The following is a 20,045-nucleotide window of genomic DNA, read 5'->3' as shown; positions in this document are numbered from 1 at the left end:
TCCTACATTTTAAATTTAAATATCTCTATGTCGTAACACAATCGATTAAATCTATAATAAAAATTAGCATTGGGAACTATCGACTGAAAACCACTATCGACTGTTCCGTTATTTACTGCTTTTTACTATCGACTGTTTCAGTTGCTATTTTAATTTGGACTGATTTTATTACTTTTTACCAGCTACTGTTTCAGTCGACTGATTTTGTTACTAATTGTTATCGACTATTTCAGTCGTGTACTTAGTTACTATTTTTGGGTCTAATAATTTCATTCTACTAATTTTCAACGTTCTTGCTCTGCCATCCTAGCCTCGACCTTGACAAAAATATACCCAATTTATTCTTACATAGATTTATATGTAATATGTCGACTGTTGTAGTGACTTTTATATGTAATTGGACCGATATTTTTCAAGGTTATTAATGTAATAGAGTAAAAAGATTAAAATGTTGAATGATAAATAGTAAAATACTTTTAAATGTTTTTATGGCAATAATAGGTGATATTTGGATTACTCTCTCGATTTTCGTTAAAAAATATTTCCGTTTAATATATTAGTAAAGCATTTACTTTATTTAAAAAAGCTTTAATATTTATTATGTATCATTTTTAATTATGTCATGGATTAGTTTTTTTTTCTATGATTAGGTATATGTTTAATTTTTATTTGGTATTTATGGTTATTGTACATTTTGAACTTTTAGGTTTTGTTTAAGTTCTATTGTATTGTCTATATTAATTATAGTATATTATTTAAAAATAGCAATTTCATTCCATTCCATAGAAATATTCCATTCCATTTTACAGATCCACAGAACATTCAAATATAAAAGTAATTCTGCTTCGTTTAAAATGAAGTTATTAATTGCATGTTAATAGTATTCAGTAAGCATATTTTTCCTTTTATTTTTTAAAGTTAGTACGTGAAGGAATATGGACATTTCCGTCTCGCTTATACTGCTGTTGGGAAATATAAGCACATAATAAAAATTAACTGTTCCAAGCAATTATCTCAGTCCTTTATTTTCTCACAATTTACACAGGAAAGGGTTCGTACTGACATCATGAATTGAAAAAAAAACAGTCGCACCGTGCATTTGACTGAAAGTAGTAATTACTATTTCGAGTCGCTAGTTTTTTGACTATCGACTGTTTCGACTGTTTTGCGACTATCGATTGTTTCGACTATTTTCAGTCGATAGTTTCCAACGCTAGTAAAGATACAAAAATGATATAGAACTGGTATATTTGCATCGTTTTCTATTGCCGTTCAACAAGTATCTTCTTTCTTTGAATAAACCATTTTTAAAGAATCTTAATAGTGTTTGTGTTCTAAACCTTTTCTCATAGTATAACTCGTAGAGTCGGTACTATTTCGGGTAGATCATAAGGCTATTAAAATCATTCTATTAACTGGAATCAAATTAATTAACAAGAAAAGTACATAGCTTGACGTTGCATTGGTAATCGTTTCGTAGTTACTCCGAAAATCGTTTGGTATAATATAGTGGAGTTAAAAATTATAGCAGATGATGTTATAAGGTCATAAAAGATGAATTGAAGATGCTCAAAGATCACTAGCTATAGTAAAAGACATTCAAGCTTTGAAAAACACCTCTAGATCGTAGATTCTCGGCACATATGTCACAGTTCAACATGTAAGTTCACCAAAGGCGGACTAAAGTTGTTGTAAATTAACACAGTCTGCTTGAATTTGCACGGAAGTTCATAAGAATTAAGTGTTTATGTGGTAATATTGCAAGCAAGCATTATTCCATATCTTTCTATTACCTTCCTATTCGTATTATATTATGTCATCCAAATGTTATTCACAATTCCTAGGATGTTTATTTTATTTTTGCCAATCTATTTTATTTCATTATTCAGTGATGCTATATCTTGTTGTTTTATCTATTACCAAAATTATGTACAGCATCTAATTGAACTAAAATGTTCAGTTATATTTTATGTCAGCAAATGCCAGTATTTTAAAATCTGGAGCATCCCCGACAGTAGAATGGAATTTCCATTTTACGATAGAGGCAGCATATTTCCCAACTAATGGTAAAAATGGAAAAATTTTCATTAAAGTTGAATGAACAACACATAGATTTTTTTTATATATTAAAGAATCAAAGTTTCAGCATATTCTCATTTAAAATTATATTATTGGGTTAATGAAAAATTTTTCTTATTTAATAAATATAATAATTGTCAGATTGGTTGTTATTTTGAAAAGTATGCAACTAAAATTTTATCAAAATATTTTGTGAGATCAAAGAAAATTGTTAAAGAAGTTTAGAAGAAATAAGAAGAAATATCAGCTTTCTAACGGATTCACTTGCATCAATACACAAGAAAAATGAGCGATATAGATAGATCAGTATGTAATCAGTATCAGTAAGTTAGGAGTAACCCTTATATATTATACAATTTGATGTGGTTCGGTTCCATTCTATCTCCCGATTTCAGGTGCGTTGTAGAGAAACTCTATTGTCTATATGTAAGGCAAAATCTTGAACAACTTCATATATTCGTTTGAGCTCATTGGTTAGTTACGCAACAGTAAGCATTGATAATTAATCGAAGAAGTTTGTTTTGGCAGCGCTGGATTACTAGACAGTTTGATGTTTTTATAAAACCCCATATTTGCATCCTACAAGCCTAGAGAGGATTTATAATTGGCTAATAAACCAATCTCTCTTCAACATTAGATCAAGTTGGTAGTATCTTAGAACTAACTACTACATTTCTTTGATATTGAGTGTGATCTGCTCTGTTCTTTGCCTAAAGTCCTGTCAACAATATATTATCACTATAACATAATGAATTTATCATGCTTTATTTCACTTTATATTTCAGTACATCATGTTCTTTTTTATATATTTTAAAGTCTTCTCTTTTACCAACTATGGGTTTATATGGACTAGGCCTAAAGCTTAACGTGGGCTCCGAACCACGGTGCTCAGCAATAAGAGCATTAAGGCTACCGACTGGCGAGTGACCAACTTTAGAAATCATCCCAGAAGACATCCGGTCTTACCCAGCCTGGTTACTGGCGTGACTGGGATCATTTTCCTTGTCGGATTTTACACTCTTGCCTAGAACATTCACAAATTTTAAACAATCACAAACATAAATTTCCATGTCTTCGGCCCGCGGCTATCGCAACAGTAGGAGGACCGTTCCATCGCTTTTACCACTGCTCCACCAAGCCGGCTACATCATGTATTAATTATAAATAACTTTAAAATGATAATCCTGCGCATTCGCCAAAATTAAGTCATTATTTAGTTATTAAAACAACTAATAACATCAGAAAGCACATCATGTTAATTTACTAATATCAATACGCTTTTACTTTTATAATGAGCAAAATATCTTTATTTTTGCTATAAATTTAGGATGAAAACTTTTTTAGAAAAGAACATTTGAACGTTAACTTTTGGTTTGATGAAGTACCTAATAACATATAACAAAATCAGTATTCAAAAAATGGTATTTGTAGAACTACAGATTGAGTTTTTGGATTTAGTAATCAGTGAATTTAGTCATAGTGAAGAAGATAGTTATGGTGAATATCACATCTGAGGATGGGTTTTACAAAATATGGAGATAAAAACTTTGAAACGATTGAGCAGTAGACTAAACATTAAAAAATAGGGATTACTAGCCACTATACACCAAAATATTTAATCCAATTAAAATTCTAAAGCTATCATTTAATTTTAGTAAAACCTTTGATAACATTTGCAGAATACCTTACCGTTGGTAATTCAACTCACAAAGAAGAAAAGAAACTAATTTATGAAACTACGATACTACGGCAAGGCACTAAAAAGAAATTATGTCGACATATATCTAGATCGTAATTGTTGGAAATAGCCTCTGAGATCTATTACAGTTTTCAGTTTAATTAGACTCAGACAACATTCACATATATATTCATTAGATGGTTATTCTGTTCAGCTTTTAGTAATTGATTCTTTTAGAAAATTCATGCCAACGTTTTTTACAGTTTCTGTAACGTGTAATAGTAATTTATTAATATTTATTATTTGTCTTATAATCCTTATATGTTGCGGAAGATTAATCTAATAAAAATTAGAATCAGTTCTAACCATACATAACTAAAATTATGAAAAGGATTGTTCAGAAATCAAAGTAAAATCATACATCAATTGAAAAGTCCGGCCTACCATAGTAAAACACTTTTTTTTGGCAAAATTATTTTTTTTATTCAAGATAATTCCCTTCAAGGGTGATACACTGATGATAGCGATTTTTTGATATTATTTTTGTAGTATGATTTGTTCTTTACTTCAAAATAGGCCTCAGTTTCGGCGATCACCTCTTCATTCGACGAAAATTTCATGTCATTTCAGCGGGTATTCTATTGAGATCTAAGAACAGGAAATAGTCGCTGGGACCAGATCTCGGGAATACGGCGCATGAGGAAGCAATTCGAAGCCCAATTCATGGATCTTTGCCATCGTTTTCACTGACTTGTAACACGGTGCATTGTTTTGGCGAAGCAGCATTTTCTGCGGCCATTTTTTGGCGATTTCATCCTTCGAGCGGTCTAATAACGCTATGTAATAGTCGCTGTTAATGGTCCTACCTTTTTCAAGGTAGTCAATGAAAATTATTCCAAGCGCATATACTCGTGAATGATATGATGTACACGTTCAGTTGATATCTTTAGAGTGTCAGCGATTTTGTTAATGTTTTCGTCGGTAACAAGCTCTTTTGAGCGTTCACTGCGTTTACCGTCTTCGGTACTCATTTCATCACGTCTAAACTTAGCATAACAATCCTTGATGGTTGATTTATTTTCTTGGGGCAGTGTCCTTCAACTGTATTTTTTTCCCTTCATAAAACAATATTTTATCAATAGGCTAAAATTTTCTTTTTTATCCATTTTTTTTCACAGTAACAAAAGTTGCTTCACCCGAATATCTTCATATCATATCTTGTACTAAGCTTATCTAATATAAGATGTAACAAAACATTATTTAGAACTATAAATCGAATAAGTCTATTTGATCTGTTCTGTTTCTTCAAGATAAAAATAACATTTATTTCATTACCTTCCCAGCTATCAGCTATTTTTGTTAGCAAACAAACCTCTCTTCCTATAGGTTTAGTATTACTTACAACGAAAACTTGATCATTAATATCATTTATCAATTTACGGTCATTCGACCTGAACCTCATTGAAAATTAATTTAAAAATATCAATAGCGAGAATCAAGGTAACACCAGTAGTAAGTTCAATTTGGAAATTAGAAACGATTGGGAACCTCGATATCATATAATAAATTGCGTCAGAACAGCCACAAATGTTAATGCCAAAGTAAGCCGATACTTAATTTGTTTTTGTTTTTGTTTATATGCAGTCATTAACATATTTGATTTGAATGTGTCGATTAAAATATAAAATAAGAACATTTTTTAAGCCATATTCGCCTAAATTATCAGGCCAATAAATTAATTTTAAAGGATTTACAATAGATGGCGTTACTGTGTATTAAATCGCATCGGATACATTTGTAGCCAAATTCATTTTGAAACCTCACTGACAGGCTTCACTTTTAAGTATATGTTATTTCGTGGACATGCGAACAAAGATTTTTTCAATCCGTTGACCATGACGATCAAATAGCATTTGAGGGAAAAGTCGGTTGAAGATCATCGAATGTTGTGTTAAGCTTATGACAACTATGTTTTTTAGATTTCAACATGTGAATTGTAGTTTCGACGTTTTAAAAGTGGTGATTTTGAATACGAAGGGTATTCTTGACAGCCAAAACAAACTAAAGACTACGATTTGAAGGCATTACTCAATGAAACCGTCAATGGGGATCGCTATCGACTACAACTTGTATTAAATATGCAACAAAGTTAATTCTTAGCATGACAATGCTCGACCACATGAAGCAAAACTTACTTGGAAACAACACCTACTTGTTCCGACATATGAGTCGTCATCCGTCTGAATCCTTCTAATGAAGATACAAAAAATTCCAAGAAGATTCGTGAATAGCCTCAAAAGATACATCGTTCTTTCGATGTGGAATCCGCCAATTGTCCAAGAAGATGGAAAAAAGTAGCGGCTATCGATGGACAACACTTCACAATAAAGATTCATATTACAAAAAATCCTTTAAAACTAATTTATAGGCCTGATGGATTTATTGGGCTTATTGCCGTTCTGTGAGCTAAAACAAGCGCTTAGAGGATATTGTTTTTAGTTAATTTAAGGAAAGCAAAACCAAATCTAACATTTTTGATAATGTTTTATGGCTTCTTCCCGCCTATGTAATGAAGTGACGGATTAACACGCATTGTTGGTTTGAACCGACTTCGAAAAAGTAGGATGTTCGCCGATTTCTCCGTCAATTGTGGGATGATTTTCAAAATTATTTTTTTATTCGAAATATTGCATTTGCGAGGAGGTCCCATTGGATACAAATCTAGATCTGTTGGGGGAAGGGGGAAAACCGAAGAAAACGCTCAATTTTCAAAGGTACGTACAAAATTTTCACAGCTCTTTTGTCTAATCTAATCAGATATTTGTGTATAATGTTATTGCTGAGTTTTTAAGCTCTAACTATAGCATATAAGACCTCATAGAAATATTGTAGACAACTGCTTCTATGGTCTAACGGATGTTGCGGGTTCGAATACCGGCGGGGGCAATAACGTTTTGTTGTTCTTTAGTTAAAGCATTTGTCAAAATACCAAGGCTAGGTGACCTCCTTATTTTCAATAAATGTTTCTTCACTCCTATTTTTCTATTTGTTAGCCCAAATAATACAAAAATAATAATATAATTTTGTGACATATACAAAAAGAATAAATTACCAACAAAACAAATCTAAATTAATATAACTGCTTGGGTTCGGCACCGACGTCAAAGTAGTCTGTTGGTAGTAGTTAAAATAATATTGTAAATGGATAAATAGGTTTAGGTAGGTATTAAGCTGAATTGGGTGTATATAGTAGAATATAAATATGTGTATGGTTTTTGTTTATATTTATATAGTTATTGTAGCGATTATTATGTTCATATTTTATATTCAAATGTTTTTTTTGTTTTAAAAACCGAAGTTTCATTATTTTTTAATTTTTAGTGAGTTTTTTCTTTATTTCCATTTTTCTATTTTTTAGCCCAAATAATACAAAAATAATAATATAATTTTGTGACATATACAAAAAAATAAATTACCAACAAAACAAATCTAAAATAATATAACTGCTTGGGTTCGGCACCGACATCAAAGTAGTCAGTTCGTAGTAGTTAAAATAATATTGTAAATGGATAAATAGGTTTAGGTAGGTATTAAGCTGAATTGGGTGTATATAGTAGAATATAAATATGTGTATGGTTTTTGTTTATTTTTATATAGTTATTACAACGATTATTATGTTCATATTTTATATTAAAAAGTTTTTTTTGTTTTAAAAATCTAAGTTTCATTATTTGTTAATTTTTAGTGAATTCCTTATTTTTTTGTTAAAGTTAACATCCAGTGTACTTTGAACGCCCTGATTGTTCTGTATTAGTGCTAGAAGTAAGACTGAATAATATTAATGCGAGAGGAAACTTCTTGTTGTTAATTATATTATTTATATTCGAAAGTGCATAATTGTTTACGTGTTACGTACTCATATGACGCAAAAATCAATTCGATAATAATTTGGGTCAATTATTCATAATATACGAGGTCACTCGATCATGTTTTATTAATCGTGACATATCTATAAGCGGTAATACTAGAAATTTGTTGAGGTAAATTTAATTTCTAAGGGTTGGTTAATATGTTATTAATTACAATATGTCAGAATCTAATAATAGTTCATTCACTCTACATATAATATATATCAGTTGTAAATTGTGTAATAATAGTTTTATTAGAACATATACTAGAATTGTGAGTTAATTTTGAAGGATTAAAGCATGCTCTTGTTGAGTAGAAATATTTCATATGATTTTTTTACAATAAATCCGTAGTCAACCGACTCACGTCATCAAAATTAGCATGTCGCAATGTTGCCGCGTCAACTTATACTCTTGTTTATTACCAATAAAAATTTGAACAATTTTGCGGACATTTGGCAACATGGCTAACCAGTATCTACTCAAACTAAATTTCAAAAAAAAGGTTCATTCGGTTACATGTTCGGACGCATCAGACAGTATGCCATCTCTTTTTAACTGGGATAAAATGAGATGAAAATCTGCATTGAGTTTAAAACGAATTTTGCATTATTACAAATAGCAATATATTCGATGTTATATATAACGTGAGTCGGGTGTTTTATTGGATTATTAAAATATATTTGCTGATAATTCTGCATAATTAATTCACATTTTTTATAATAATAAATAATAATAAAAAATACTAAGAATTATTTTAAATGCATATACTTTACAAAGTTTTGAGACGGTAACACTGTTTTATTCGGTATGAAAAGATCGATTAAATATAAAAGAACGATATTATATTTACCCAGTTCTTCGGCTGCTTTTAGGATGGCCCTAGAAAGGGGCGGGTGATAAGGGAACTGAGACACTTGGAGCAGACCCCCTTCTGCATGATATCCCCTGTCCATTTTTTCCACTTGTTTGTTGTCCTCGCTCTTTAAGAAGTATGGCAACACTTCGTTATAGCTCCATCCGTCATTGCCCATGGCTGCCCAGTCGTCGTAATCTTTGCGTGCTCCCCTGATGTACATCATCCCATTCATGACTGACGTGCCTCCCATAACCTTCACATTTAAAATAAGACATGATTTCATATGAATTACATAGTTTATACGCATTTCTTATACATAAAACTATTGATCTTCTGTTGCTTGTCTTTGAAACTTAAGTTTGTTTTAAAAAAGACAATTTTATTAATTAAATATCAGAATTATTGGATAAGGATATAATCAAGTATAATTTAATTTTAATTTTAAATACATTTAATAAGATATTTTCAGTGACGTTGTTCAGAAAGATGTTGTTTAAGGGATAAAAGAAATAATGTTTAAATCGAGTATATAAATTCATTATAAATCATTAGTAATCAAAAGCACAACATTAAAATTGACATTGAGGCAACACGATAATTAAGTAAAAGTTATTCTATAGTTTTTTAACGAGCTTAAAAGATAACCCCTGGAGAAACAGATAATCATTTAAAACAGTAAGTCCTAAAGTAAAAACACCTTAAATAGGGAGTTAGACTACTTATTTCTTAGTGCCTTGGTGTAATGTTATTGTAATTTTTAGCAAATATTGTTCTTTCTAATTATCATTCATCAAAAAGTTTAAAAATAATGTTAAATGTTTAAACAATGTAGATATATAAATATATTTTATAAATTATTAGTTCTTTTCACTAACAGTATTTCTATTTTGTTATGCATTTAAGTTTATTTTCTGCCAACTAGGATTTATCTTCAAAGTTTTTGGATTCGAACCTGCGACTATCGCAGCAATAAGTCATGTCGCTTTAACTACTCGTCGGAGGTTTTAAATTTGCTTCAATATCGAAGGCCTACAGTACAATGATTTGGAATTCCTAATAAAAAAAGGCTCAGACTGATACATACTGATATCCTTAGAAATTCTATGTTGAAAATAACTCGCATTTAGTTTGGATAAGTTATACATTCAAAGTGATAAAATAATGTCTTTGATTATGGCTACCACGGAGTATACATTTAAATTTAGATAAAAATCACTTGGGATAACAAGATAAAGCTAATACATTTACAAATACAAGCTCATATGGTAATAGGCTTGGAATAAAATTTGTCAAATTTAACAGGAAAACTAACTGAAAAATAAAAACAGTTTGCCAACCATATGTTATGATTAGACCAACGGCTTAATGCGGGCTCCGAACCACGGAATTGAACCTACCGACTTGCCGGATTGGCGGCGCCTTGGTAAAGGCGATAGGACGGTCCTCCTACTGTTGCGATAGCCGCGGATTCGAATCCTGCTGGGGCGTGTTCGTAAATTTATGTTTGTTATTGTTTAAAATTTGTGATTGTCTTAGGTAAGAGTGTAAAATCCGACAAGGAAAATGATCACAGTCACGCCAGTAACTAGACCGGGTAAGACCGGATGTCTTCTGGGATGATTTCTAAAGTTCGTCACTCGCCAGTCAGTAGGCTGAATGCTGAGGACCGTGGTTCGGAGCCTACGTTAAACTGTAGGTCCAATCCAGATAAACCGATAGTTAAAAAAAAACCTACCGACTGGTGAGTGACCAACTTAGTTACTACCCCAGAATAAAAATATTTCATAAACATTTCAAAAAACGAATTAAACATTAAATATTGGTACTTAATTTCAATTGTTTAGTAGATTTTGGTACTTAATTAAAGGTTTATAAAACCTTAATATCTTATATTGTTAGATAATATCGATACATTTTGGTCTAATCTATTAATATTTTCATTCTTTCTTAATGATATCGATACATATTTTCTAAAATATCGATATTGCATAGAAATATCGATATTTTTTTCCGATATATTATTTTTATTAAAAAAAAATCGAAATCAATATATCGATATGCTCGCCTACCTCCAACAACCAAAACGATTTAATATTTTATTATAAGTAATCTAAGATAATTAGCAATGAATAATACCAGTGCGATAAATGTCAATGAATTGGTTAAATATTGGAAAGGCGCGTAAAGTTTTTCCATTTCCATTTTTTCTATATTATTAAGGTGTATTTAAGGTCTTAGTTTAGTGATTTACCTTTCCTCGAGGCCAGTAGCATCTTTGTTCGTTCTCGGCTAGACAGGCCTGTTTCTCTGGCTCCGTTTGATATCCCCAATCAATGTCAGAACCGATAAAGTTCAAAAACATTGACGGTACTTGGGTACCGGTCGGTTCATCGTTACCTGAAAACAGTTTGACATCAAATATTATCACTATTTAATATTGTGTTTGTGTAGACAACTAAATATACATATTTACATTTACGATAAGTAGTTTCTTATAAAAATAAAATTTATTTTGTATTTCATGGCTTGTATATTTCAAGATTAAATAAAATTGTTCAAAATATTTTTGTATGATATCAAATAATGATATTCTGAAAATAGCCCGTCTATTATTCGGCGATCTGATTTAATCGCATCTTAAAAAACGTCTATTTCGCACCGAAGAAAAAAATAAGCTGAATATATTTCGCTTTGTATGCCGTCTAATACGTCCCTACAGGTAAAAGCATGTTTTTTCTGAATATCCCATTACGTATCAAAGGACCTAAATAATTTGACAGATAATACCTGGTAGGAGACCCCAGCATAAAACAAGATTATCAAATTTATTTGATTCCAAAAAAAAATTCAAAAATATGGCTCTGTGGAACAGCGGCGTAACCATTTTTGTAATTTGAAATATTTCTTTCTTTTATGCTAAATTTTTGTGTTTGTCTATTAATTCCTTGGCATTGTCTTCAATTTTGAGAACATAAATATTTTGTTCTTTATTTTTCTTCCTTTGCGTAGTTAAAGCATTTCTTGATTTTCTATTACTGGCAATATATTGGGACTATTTATTGAAAACACATTTATAACGACAGAACCAGGAAAAGCTAGCTAAGGTTTTGAAAAACTTCTATTGAAAATACTAAAGCAAATTATAGAAAGAAAATCACCTTACTTTTATGAATAAACATTCAACAATTGACCAGGTCCCTTTAACCACAGCCGTTATTGAAAAAGCCTACGAATATAAAAAGAATCTACTAAACAATATTTTAAGGACCAGCCCAATGTCGACAAGGTTTCGTATACTTATTCACAAAGTAAAGAAAATAGTACCAAACCAATGAACTCCCACAGTACCTTTACTCATTGAGTCTTATATCAGCAGTAGAATGTTTAGAGTTAGACAACAGGAAATACTCAACAATAAAAGAAAAACAAGCTGGCGATCACAGAGAAATGTATTGGAGCCAATTCTTTATATACTTGACACATGTGATACACCACAATACTATGCCTAGATTTTTTATAGCACTGCGATATTTGTTGGAGATAACAGGCAAAAAGCTTTCAGAAAATTACAACAGGCGATTTACAATGTACATAAGTAGTGATTCTAGATAAGGAGAATAAAAGTTCAATAAAATAAATCGATTTCACTAATAATAAAGGTATACATACAACAATGACAATGATTAATACTATCATCTCATATAGCAACAGCGTTAAATATCTTGGAATGAATTTTGCAGCAAAACTCTGTTCAAGGGAGAAGATTAAAGAGCAAACAATTAAAAAAGCACGTTAAAAATTAACTGGAAGAATATTCCAATTATCCTAACATAAGTTGCTGTTTTAAATTTTAAAACTGATATGGATTTATCTATTGTAGAAGCCTGAAAACATCTAGTTAATCATATTTTTGTCATAACGAAGTCCTAAAAGGTATCGTAGATACATCCAGATATTACAGGACTGATTACTTACCCTGAGATCTTCAGATAACGACTGTCACTCAGGGAATCAAGAGACATAAGGAGTGTTGCAACTCTTGGATTACACTCTATCAGAGCACATGCTTAAAACAATATAATTATTTAATGTTGCAGTGTAGTGTAGTGAATTTAACAAAAAAACAGCAGTGTTAATCAATGTTGATAGATTAATTGTGATAGCTATCTATTGCATATTTATACTGGGTAATATATAGGAATTGGAGTTTGAGATGATGATACTATATAAATATGTATAGTTTTTCGTTAATTGAAATTTATCAATTAATATTCATAATAAAAAGTTTGTGAAACAAATTCGGCCCTTCACATATGTTTAAGTAACAAGTTAATTGAAAAGTCCCCGGCCTACCATAGTAAAACACATTTTTTTTTGAAAATTTTTTTTCAATCAACATAATTCCCTTCAAGGGTGATACACTGATTCGACTTCGGAGTGAAATGATGGAGCCATGTTTCATCCATTGTCACATATCAACGCAAAAACTCGGCCATCTATCGACCACTATGGAAGAAGAAGAACCTTCAAATGCTTTTGCATTAAGGCCTATTTAAGTGTACCTTTGGTGGTTTCTATATAACTTTATTTGCTTTAATACGTTTTGTAAAACATATGCTTATTAATATAATTCTGTTATCCCATAGGCAAAAATATTTCAATGATGTTATTTGGTTCCAAGAAATGTTTCATTTATTCCAAGAAGTGATTAAAACAAATATTAGGTAAACTATTCGTACACAGTACTGCACTGGCCTGTCCTTACCTGCCTCAATCAATAGTACGTTCCACTCAGGTATCTCCGACAACCTGCTAGCGACGACAGAACCCGAGCTGCCCGATCCCACCACGATGAAATCGTATTCGGGCAGTACCGGTGTTGGTTCAGGTCTGCCACATGGATCTTCTAAGTCGCATTGTGATCTGTAAACATGAAAAAACATGCTCTTGTGTAAAATTATTTTTATTTCAGTTATTTTTGATGTAACAAGAAATGATGTAAAATGTGTTTTTTTTTTTTTGAAATCCTTTTTATAGATTATTTAATGATTATTAGAATTATTTCGTAATTTACTGTGTAAGTCTTTAACTACTATCGTCTAACCGCCGCCAGTAGTATGGATTGTACTTTTTTTATATTGTGACTTGAATAATTGGCTCTTTGTTATAAATAATTAAGATAACTTGGATCTTCAGCATCATATGTACGACCAGGATTTTTGCAATTATTGAAGATAACTGGTGAGATCACAAATGCTTGATGAACATCAGTTTTGCTCATCAGCAAATTTGAAGCATTATTTCTCCAACCTGTTCAAGTATATAAGTTGCTAAGAGCGTGGGTTAATGAATAGAGTTGACAGCGTTGACAGCTTACCGAATATCCAAAGAAATAAGAACCTCCGGTTTCTTATAATACGAGTGGTAATATTTATATTTTGAGGCTTTACCTTTTGAGTATTTTCAGATGATTGCTAAATTTTTCAATGAAAAGTTTGATGTTTTTGACCATATCTTTCTTCAGAACATTTTAATTAGATAAAAATCACTAATTGTGAAAAATAGTTATTTTTTTGTATAAGGTACTTGTTAGGTACAACTGGTGACAATGCGAAGTATTGATGTAAACAACCTAACCTAACGGTTAAATTCCATGGTGTGATTGATAGTTCGACATTTCTCTATATAATGTAACATATTTTCATGTAGTATTGCTATCATGAAACCCTCAAAATGAGTTTTTTCTACATTAATTGCTTTTATTGTTTGAGTGGAAGAAATCTGCTTGTACCAACATTTCTAGAAACATATGGTTATTTTGATGTTAATGATGAAGAACCACCCGGAGGACCAAATAGATTTACTCGATGAGAATCCAGCTCAAACTCTATTGAACACTTTGACAACTTTGCTGTTGAAAAATCAACTTTTTCTATGTCTATGTCCTTTTCTTTTTCTATTAATTTTTACATTTTCCTTCCGTAAATGATAGGAAATACGTGTACCCGATCTCATACTATAAATTATTATTAAGGTGTCATTTAGTAATTACAATTTATCTCTTCGAGATATTATGCGACATCACATCACCTATAGTTATATAAACATCGTTTTGAATTTAAAACTTTCTATCTGTACAAAGAAAGTGCTTTTAATTATAAAGTAAACAATAAATTATTTAACCATTTAGTTTCATCAGTTAACGATTTTACTAGGGCCGGATTGTAGCTTTTCTAATGTAGTATTTAGTATTTATTTTCATTTGATCGTAGACAATGTAGTTGTGATTAACTAAAAATCCATTAAAATTAAATGTGGGATATTTGATTTGCTCTAATTATAAATGTAGTAAAATCGCCAAGGCGCATTCACCACATTAACAGGTCAATTGAAAAGTCCCGGGCCTGACACATAGATGGCGCTACTAGAATTAAATCCATATGTTTTTTTAGTTAGCCCTAACCCTGAAAAAATGTGTGTATAAGTTTGGCAGCTGTCGGATCATTAGTTTGTGAATTATAGCATTTTGGGTGAAGCAACTTTTGTTATTGTGAAAAAAATAGATTAAAAGAAATATCGCGTGTTGATAAAATATTGCTTTTTGAAGGAAAAAAATACAGTTGAAGTAAAAACTTGGCTTGATGCCGAGTTTCAGGACACTATCTCAGGAAAATCAACCATCAAGGATTAGTATGCTTAGTATGTGGTGAAATGAGCACCGATGACGGTGAATGCAGTGGACGCTCAAAAGAGGTTTATTACCAACGAAAACATTAAAAAAATCTGTTTTGTTTTTGCGTCGATATGTGACAATGGATGAAACATGGATCCATCATTTCACTCCGAAGTCCCATCGACAGATATCCGACAAAACGTGGGAAAACGCAAGAGTCGGCTGGCAAGTTTATGGAGTCTGTATTTTTGGAAGAGCATGGAGTAATTTCTATTGACTACCTTGAAAAAGAAAGGGCCATCAACAGCGACTATTACATAGCGTTATTGGACCCTTTGAAGGACGAAATCGCCGGAAATCGGCTACATTTGAAGAAAAAGATAGTGCTGCTTCACCAAGACAATGCACCGTGTCACAAGTCAGTGAAAACGATGGTAAAAATCCATGAATTGGTCTTCGAATTGCTTCTTCATCTACTGTATTCTCCAGGTCTGGTTTCCAGCGACTATGAGTCCTCAGATCTCAAAAGAATGCTTGCTGGCACGACGTTTTCGTCGAATGAAGAGGTGATTGCCGAAACTGAGGCCAATTTTGAAGCAAAGAACAAATCGTACTATAAAAATAGAATCGAAAAGTTGAAGGGTCGCGATAATCAGTGTATCACCCTTGAAGGAAATTATATTGAATAAAAAAAAACTAATTTGCCAAAAATATGTGTTTTACTATGGTAGGCCGGGGACTTTTCAATTAACCTGTTATCCACCTGTGATATAAGTGTTTATCTTCATCTCCAAAGTTGAGCATTATTTATTTATTGTTGGAAACACCAAAAGCCGACTTTTTATATAACTCTTTTTTATTGCTAATATTTGTATACAATAAATTTTTTTTTTCGGAAATCGGCTTCAGATTATTGTGGAACATTAATTTAAGTATAACAGCTATGTGATAATTATTTATTTTGCAGTATTATTTTTGTTTTTGGAAAAAAGTGTTAAATTCATATTATAGGAATGATAAACATTCATGCGTTAGACTATTGCTGCTTCATTGATCATGTTTACGAGATTCAATACTCAGTAATTATTTTCTATTGCTATATCTAAAGGCATGCAGATATACAATATGAAAATAAAATAGATACTTTTTTATAGGTAACAAGATAGAATATTGACAAAAATATAGGTCGGAATGATCATAATTCATCAGCGGTTAAGGAACGTTACTAGTAACATTAATATTTTCAATGTTTACATATTTGAAGGAAATGAGCTAGGCGTAGTATGAATGTAACAGTAAGAAAGCTATAGTATTTATGGAAACTCCGATAATAGGTATCAACGCCGGCTTGGTTGGCACTATGGTTAAAGCATGAGGACGGCCCTCCTGTTGTAGCGATAGTCGCGGGTTAGAATCCTGCTGGGGCATGGTCCTAAATTTATATATGTAATTGTTTAACATTTGTAATTGTCCTTAATAAAGAGTGGAAAATCCAACAAAGAAAATGATCCCAGCCACGCCAACCATGCTGGGTAAGACCGGATGTCTTCTGGGATGATCTCTAAAGCTTGCCAGTCGGTAGGCTTAATGCCGAAGATCGTGGTTCGATGCCCACGTTCAACAGTAGGGTAGTTCAAAAATAGGGCCAGTCCAACCCTAGTTGGCAAAGAGAAGACTTTAAATTATACAAAAAAACATAGGTATTAACAGAGTTATACTAATAAGCTCTCGAATGAACTTGGAAATATCTAACCTACTAATCATAATAACATTTAAATTGCAGATATAGCCACATTTGATGACCTTTGACTCTCTTTAGAAATCCAGTTTTGGATTTTTCTATTTTTAATCAGTATTCAAAATATTTAAAAAGGCACCCATATATATTTGACAGTCAACAACAGTGTCGATGTTTTATGGCTGTTCTCGAAATATATTTAATGTATGTTCGTTGGCGCAGTTTTAAATAGTTAAAATAATATTATAGAAAAATAGCTGTTCGTAGGTATTAAGCTAAATTGTGGGTATATATAGTAGAATATAAAATACGAGTAGTAGATAGGTAAAATAAGTTATTTAGTTATTACAACGATTAATATGTACATATTTTATTTTAAAACGTTTTTTTTGTGTTAAAAATCTAAGTTTAATTATTTTTCAGTTATTAGTGGGTTCCTAATTTATATATTGAAGTCGGTTCAATTTTTTTGTTAAAAATATTTTATAAATATAGATGATTTGTCATCAATGGATGAATATTTTTTCTAAATTCAACTAAATTAAGTCATCCAAATCATTTAATATGTTGATAACTTAACTGTGATAGTAATTTATTACATATTTACACTGGGTAATATTCAGGAATTGGAATATAAGATGATCAGTATATCATGTTTTATAAATATGTATAGCAACTCGTTAATTGGGTATTATGAATTAATATTCATAATAAAAAGTTTTTCCTACAAATTAGACCTTTCACATATATATAAGTAAATGTAAATATTTTTTTATATCTTTCTAAGAACTATTAGCAGAAAAAATATATTTATCTGAGGTCAACGTTAGTCGTCAGGTCAACGTACTGGAGTTAGAGGTATTCTGAAGAAGAACGTGAATGGTATATTGATGGTGAAATATGGTACCAATACGGCTTGTGGTAATAAATAGCATGCACACCTTGCAACATTAGAAGAGAGGCCAAATATATTGCTGTAAGCTAAAAGACAACATGGTCGATGTAATACATCCACATCAATTACGTCTTTAACTTACTTATTACTTTTTATTTTGGATGTCGAAATATCACGATGAATCTTAAAAGTAACCAATCCGTTCGGTTTTCGAAAACATCAACTTTGTTTATGACCTCACGGGTTTTACTTTCCATCAAATTTTAATTCAATTTCACCTTGTACACGGGTAGAATAATAAACATTTGACTGATTTCTTCTGGGTAATTAATGTAGTTGCATTATATGTTGGAATCTTATCCTTTTTTTTTGAAATAAAATATAGTTTATTTAAATGTGTAATGGTAGATAATATCCTCAGATGAATTTTTATAAATCAATTAATTTCATTAAATAAATACAATAATTTTGCTGATTACTGTCTTTATTCCAGTTAGTATGGAAGCCCACATGTTTGTTTATAATTTCAAAATTTTATGTATTTGCTTACTGTTGATAAGTTAATTCCCAATGATTCAGATACTTCTATAATTTAATGATATGGGTCTTTATCGAGCAATTCCTTCTCTTCTTCTTTAGTAAATTTTGCTAGTTATTCAGGTATTGTCTTGTTTTCGGCGAACCAAGATCTACTTTCGACATGTTTACTTAGTTCGAGCATCATTTCCACACCTTTTGTTCAAAATATCCTGAGATATTTTGGGCTTTTAGTTTGTTAATGTTTTTTGGTTCCTTTACACATTTTTTATACAAAATTTCAACAGGATTCTACATTTTTTTAAATTAAAATAGCGATAAAAAATATTCGGCATAAACCAAATACTCTCGTATGCCTGACAAGTATTACTTTATATAATTGGAGCTTATAACACAATCACTTTTTGATATTTTTTGTAAAAAGTTACATTTAATTATAATGTTACTAAAAAGAAAAGTGTGTATTTATATCAATTATTAATATTTACCTTAAGAAAACTTCTAAAAGGCCCATGAAAAGCATGAACTGGGCTCCACCACATGTTGCTGCTAGCGTAGGCCCTGGTTGGGTAACCGGACAATTGCAAGTAGCCATTCTTTGAAGTTAACAGACCTGTAAAAACAAAAAAAAGTTAGTATATGATGATACGTCTGGAGTGGAAAATATCAACCTTAGTTTTATTATTTAAATATTGAAGTAAAATCATTTTAATGTAAATATATTATTGTATATTATATAAGGTTGTGATTAAAGATATGTGAGATATTATGATTAAATATCATAATAAAAGGTTTTGGTCGAGATTGTTTAAAAAAAAATTATTCCTTTTAATAGTTTGGAAATCATTAATTTTGTAATTGTTGGTAATATCTAATATCATTAATATGTTAGAGAAAATTTAGTGATAATAAGAAATTGCTATTATATGGAATGTTATAAGGAATATGGGAAAAGGTTGTAGAAAATGATAGAAAATATTTTGATTATATATATATATATATATATATATATATATATATATATAGTTGTAATGTTTCCCAATAAATGCCTTTTTAAAGTGCAAACATTATCAAAATGAATGTAAAAATCTAATCGAATGTTTCACTAATTAAATTGGTTTAGCTTTTTTATTATTATCGTTCTGGATTAACCCAATATGATACATTCTGCTGATGATCCAGTTTTAACAAATTTTTCTTGGTATCTTGTTCTTGGATTCTAGACTAAGTGGTGAGTATCATCAGTAAATCATCATATCGGGAATTCGATATTTTAAGAACATGGCCAACTATCGCTTTTGTACTTGATCTTTCATTGTTAAATGCTGCAATTAGCAAATATCAAATTCGTGATATAATTATTTTAATCGTCTTACATTCCATGTTTTGTATTTATTATGGTAACTATTATGATATAAGAATAGACAGAGATGAGGTCTATTCCCAAAACTCTTTAGAAGGAGACTAGCCGAACAGAAGTCGATGATATCTATACAGATGATGATAAACGTTGTATACAAGGGTCACTATTTATATTTAGGGAATTGGTAACACTGTTGTCATGTGAGTACATCTGAAGGTTCCATCGTAAACTTTGACATTTTGACGATATACGTACTGAGAACGTTTTGTCGCACGGACGCTATTCGTTTATTTTTAGTTGAAAGTTTCGTCTCGG

At 30.9% G+C, this 20,045-nt stretch overlaps 1 protein-coding gene across 3 annotated transcripts in view; it reads right to left on the bottom strand.

Moving 5' to 3' along the window:
- Gld (Glucose dehydrogenase) overlaps positions 1–20,045 on the bottom strand; it is a 121,030-nt gene that overhangs the window by 10,293 nt on the left and 90,692 nt on the right. For all 3 annotated transcript variants that reach the window (XM_076401015.1, XM_076401016.1, XM_076401017.1), the window contains 4 exons: positions 18,856–18,980; positions 13,290–13,447; positions 10,776–10,921; positions 8,519–8,777 (listed from right to left, as the gene is read on the bottom strand). In XM_076401015.1, coding sequence (XP_076257130.1) covers positions 8,519–8,777; positions 10,776–10,921; positions 13,290–13,447; positions 18,856–18,962 — 670 coding nt within the window. In that variant the 5' untranslated portion in view covers positions 18,963–18,980. The remainder of the gene's footprint in view (positions 1–8,518; positions 8,778–10,775; positions 10,922–13,289; positions 13,448–18,855; positions 18,981–20,045) is intronic.

Source organism: Rhynchophorus ferrugineus, unplaced genomic scaffold (genome assembly GCF_030347505.1).
Source record: "Rhynchophorus ferrugineus isolate W39M unplaced genomic scaffold, kcgeb_rfMv2 rfM3, whole genome shotgun sequence".
NCBI lineage: Eukaryota > Metazoa > Arthropoda > Insecta > Coleoptera > Curculionidae > Rhynchophorus > Rhynchophorus ferrugineus.
Note: the sequence above shows the minus strand (reverse complement) of the source record. Positions and strands in the feature narration are given on the sequence as shown.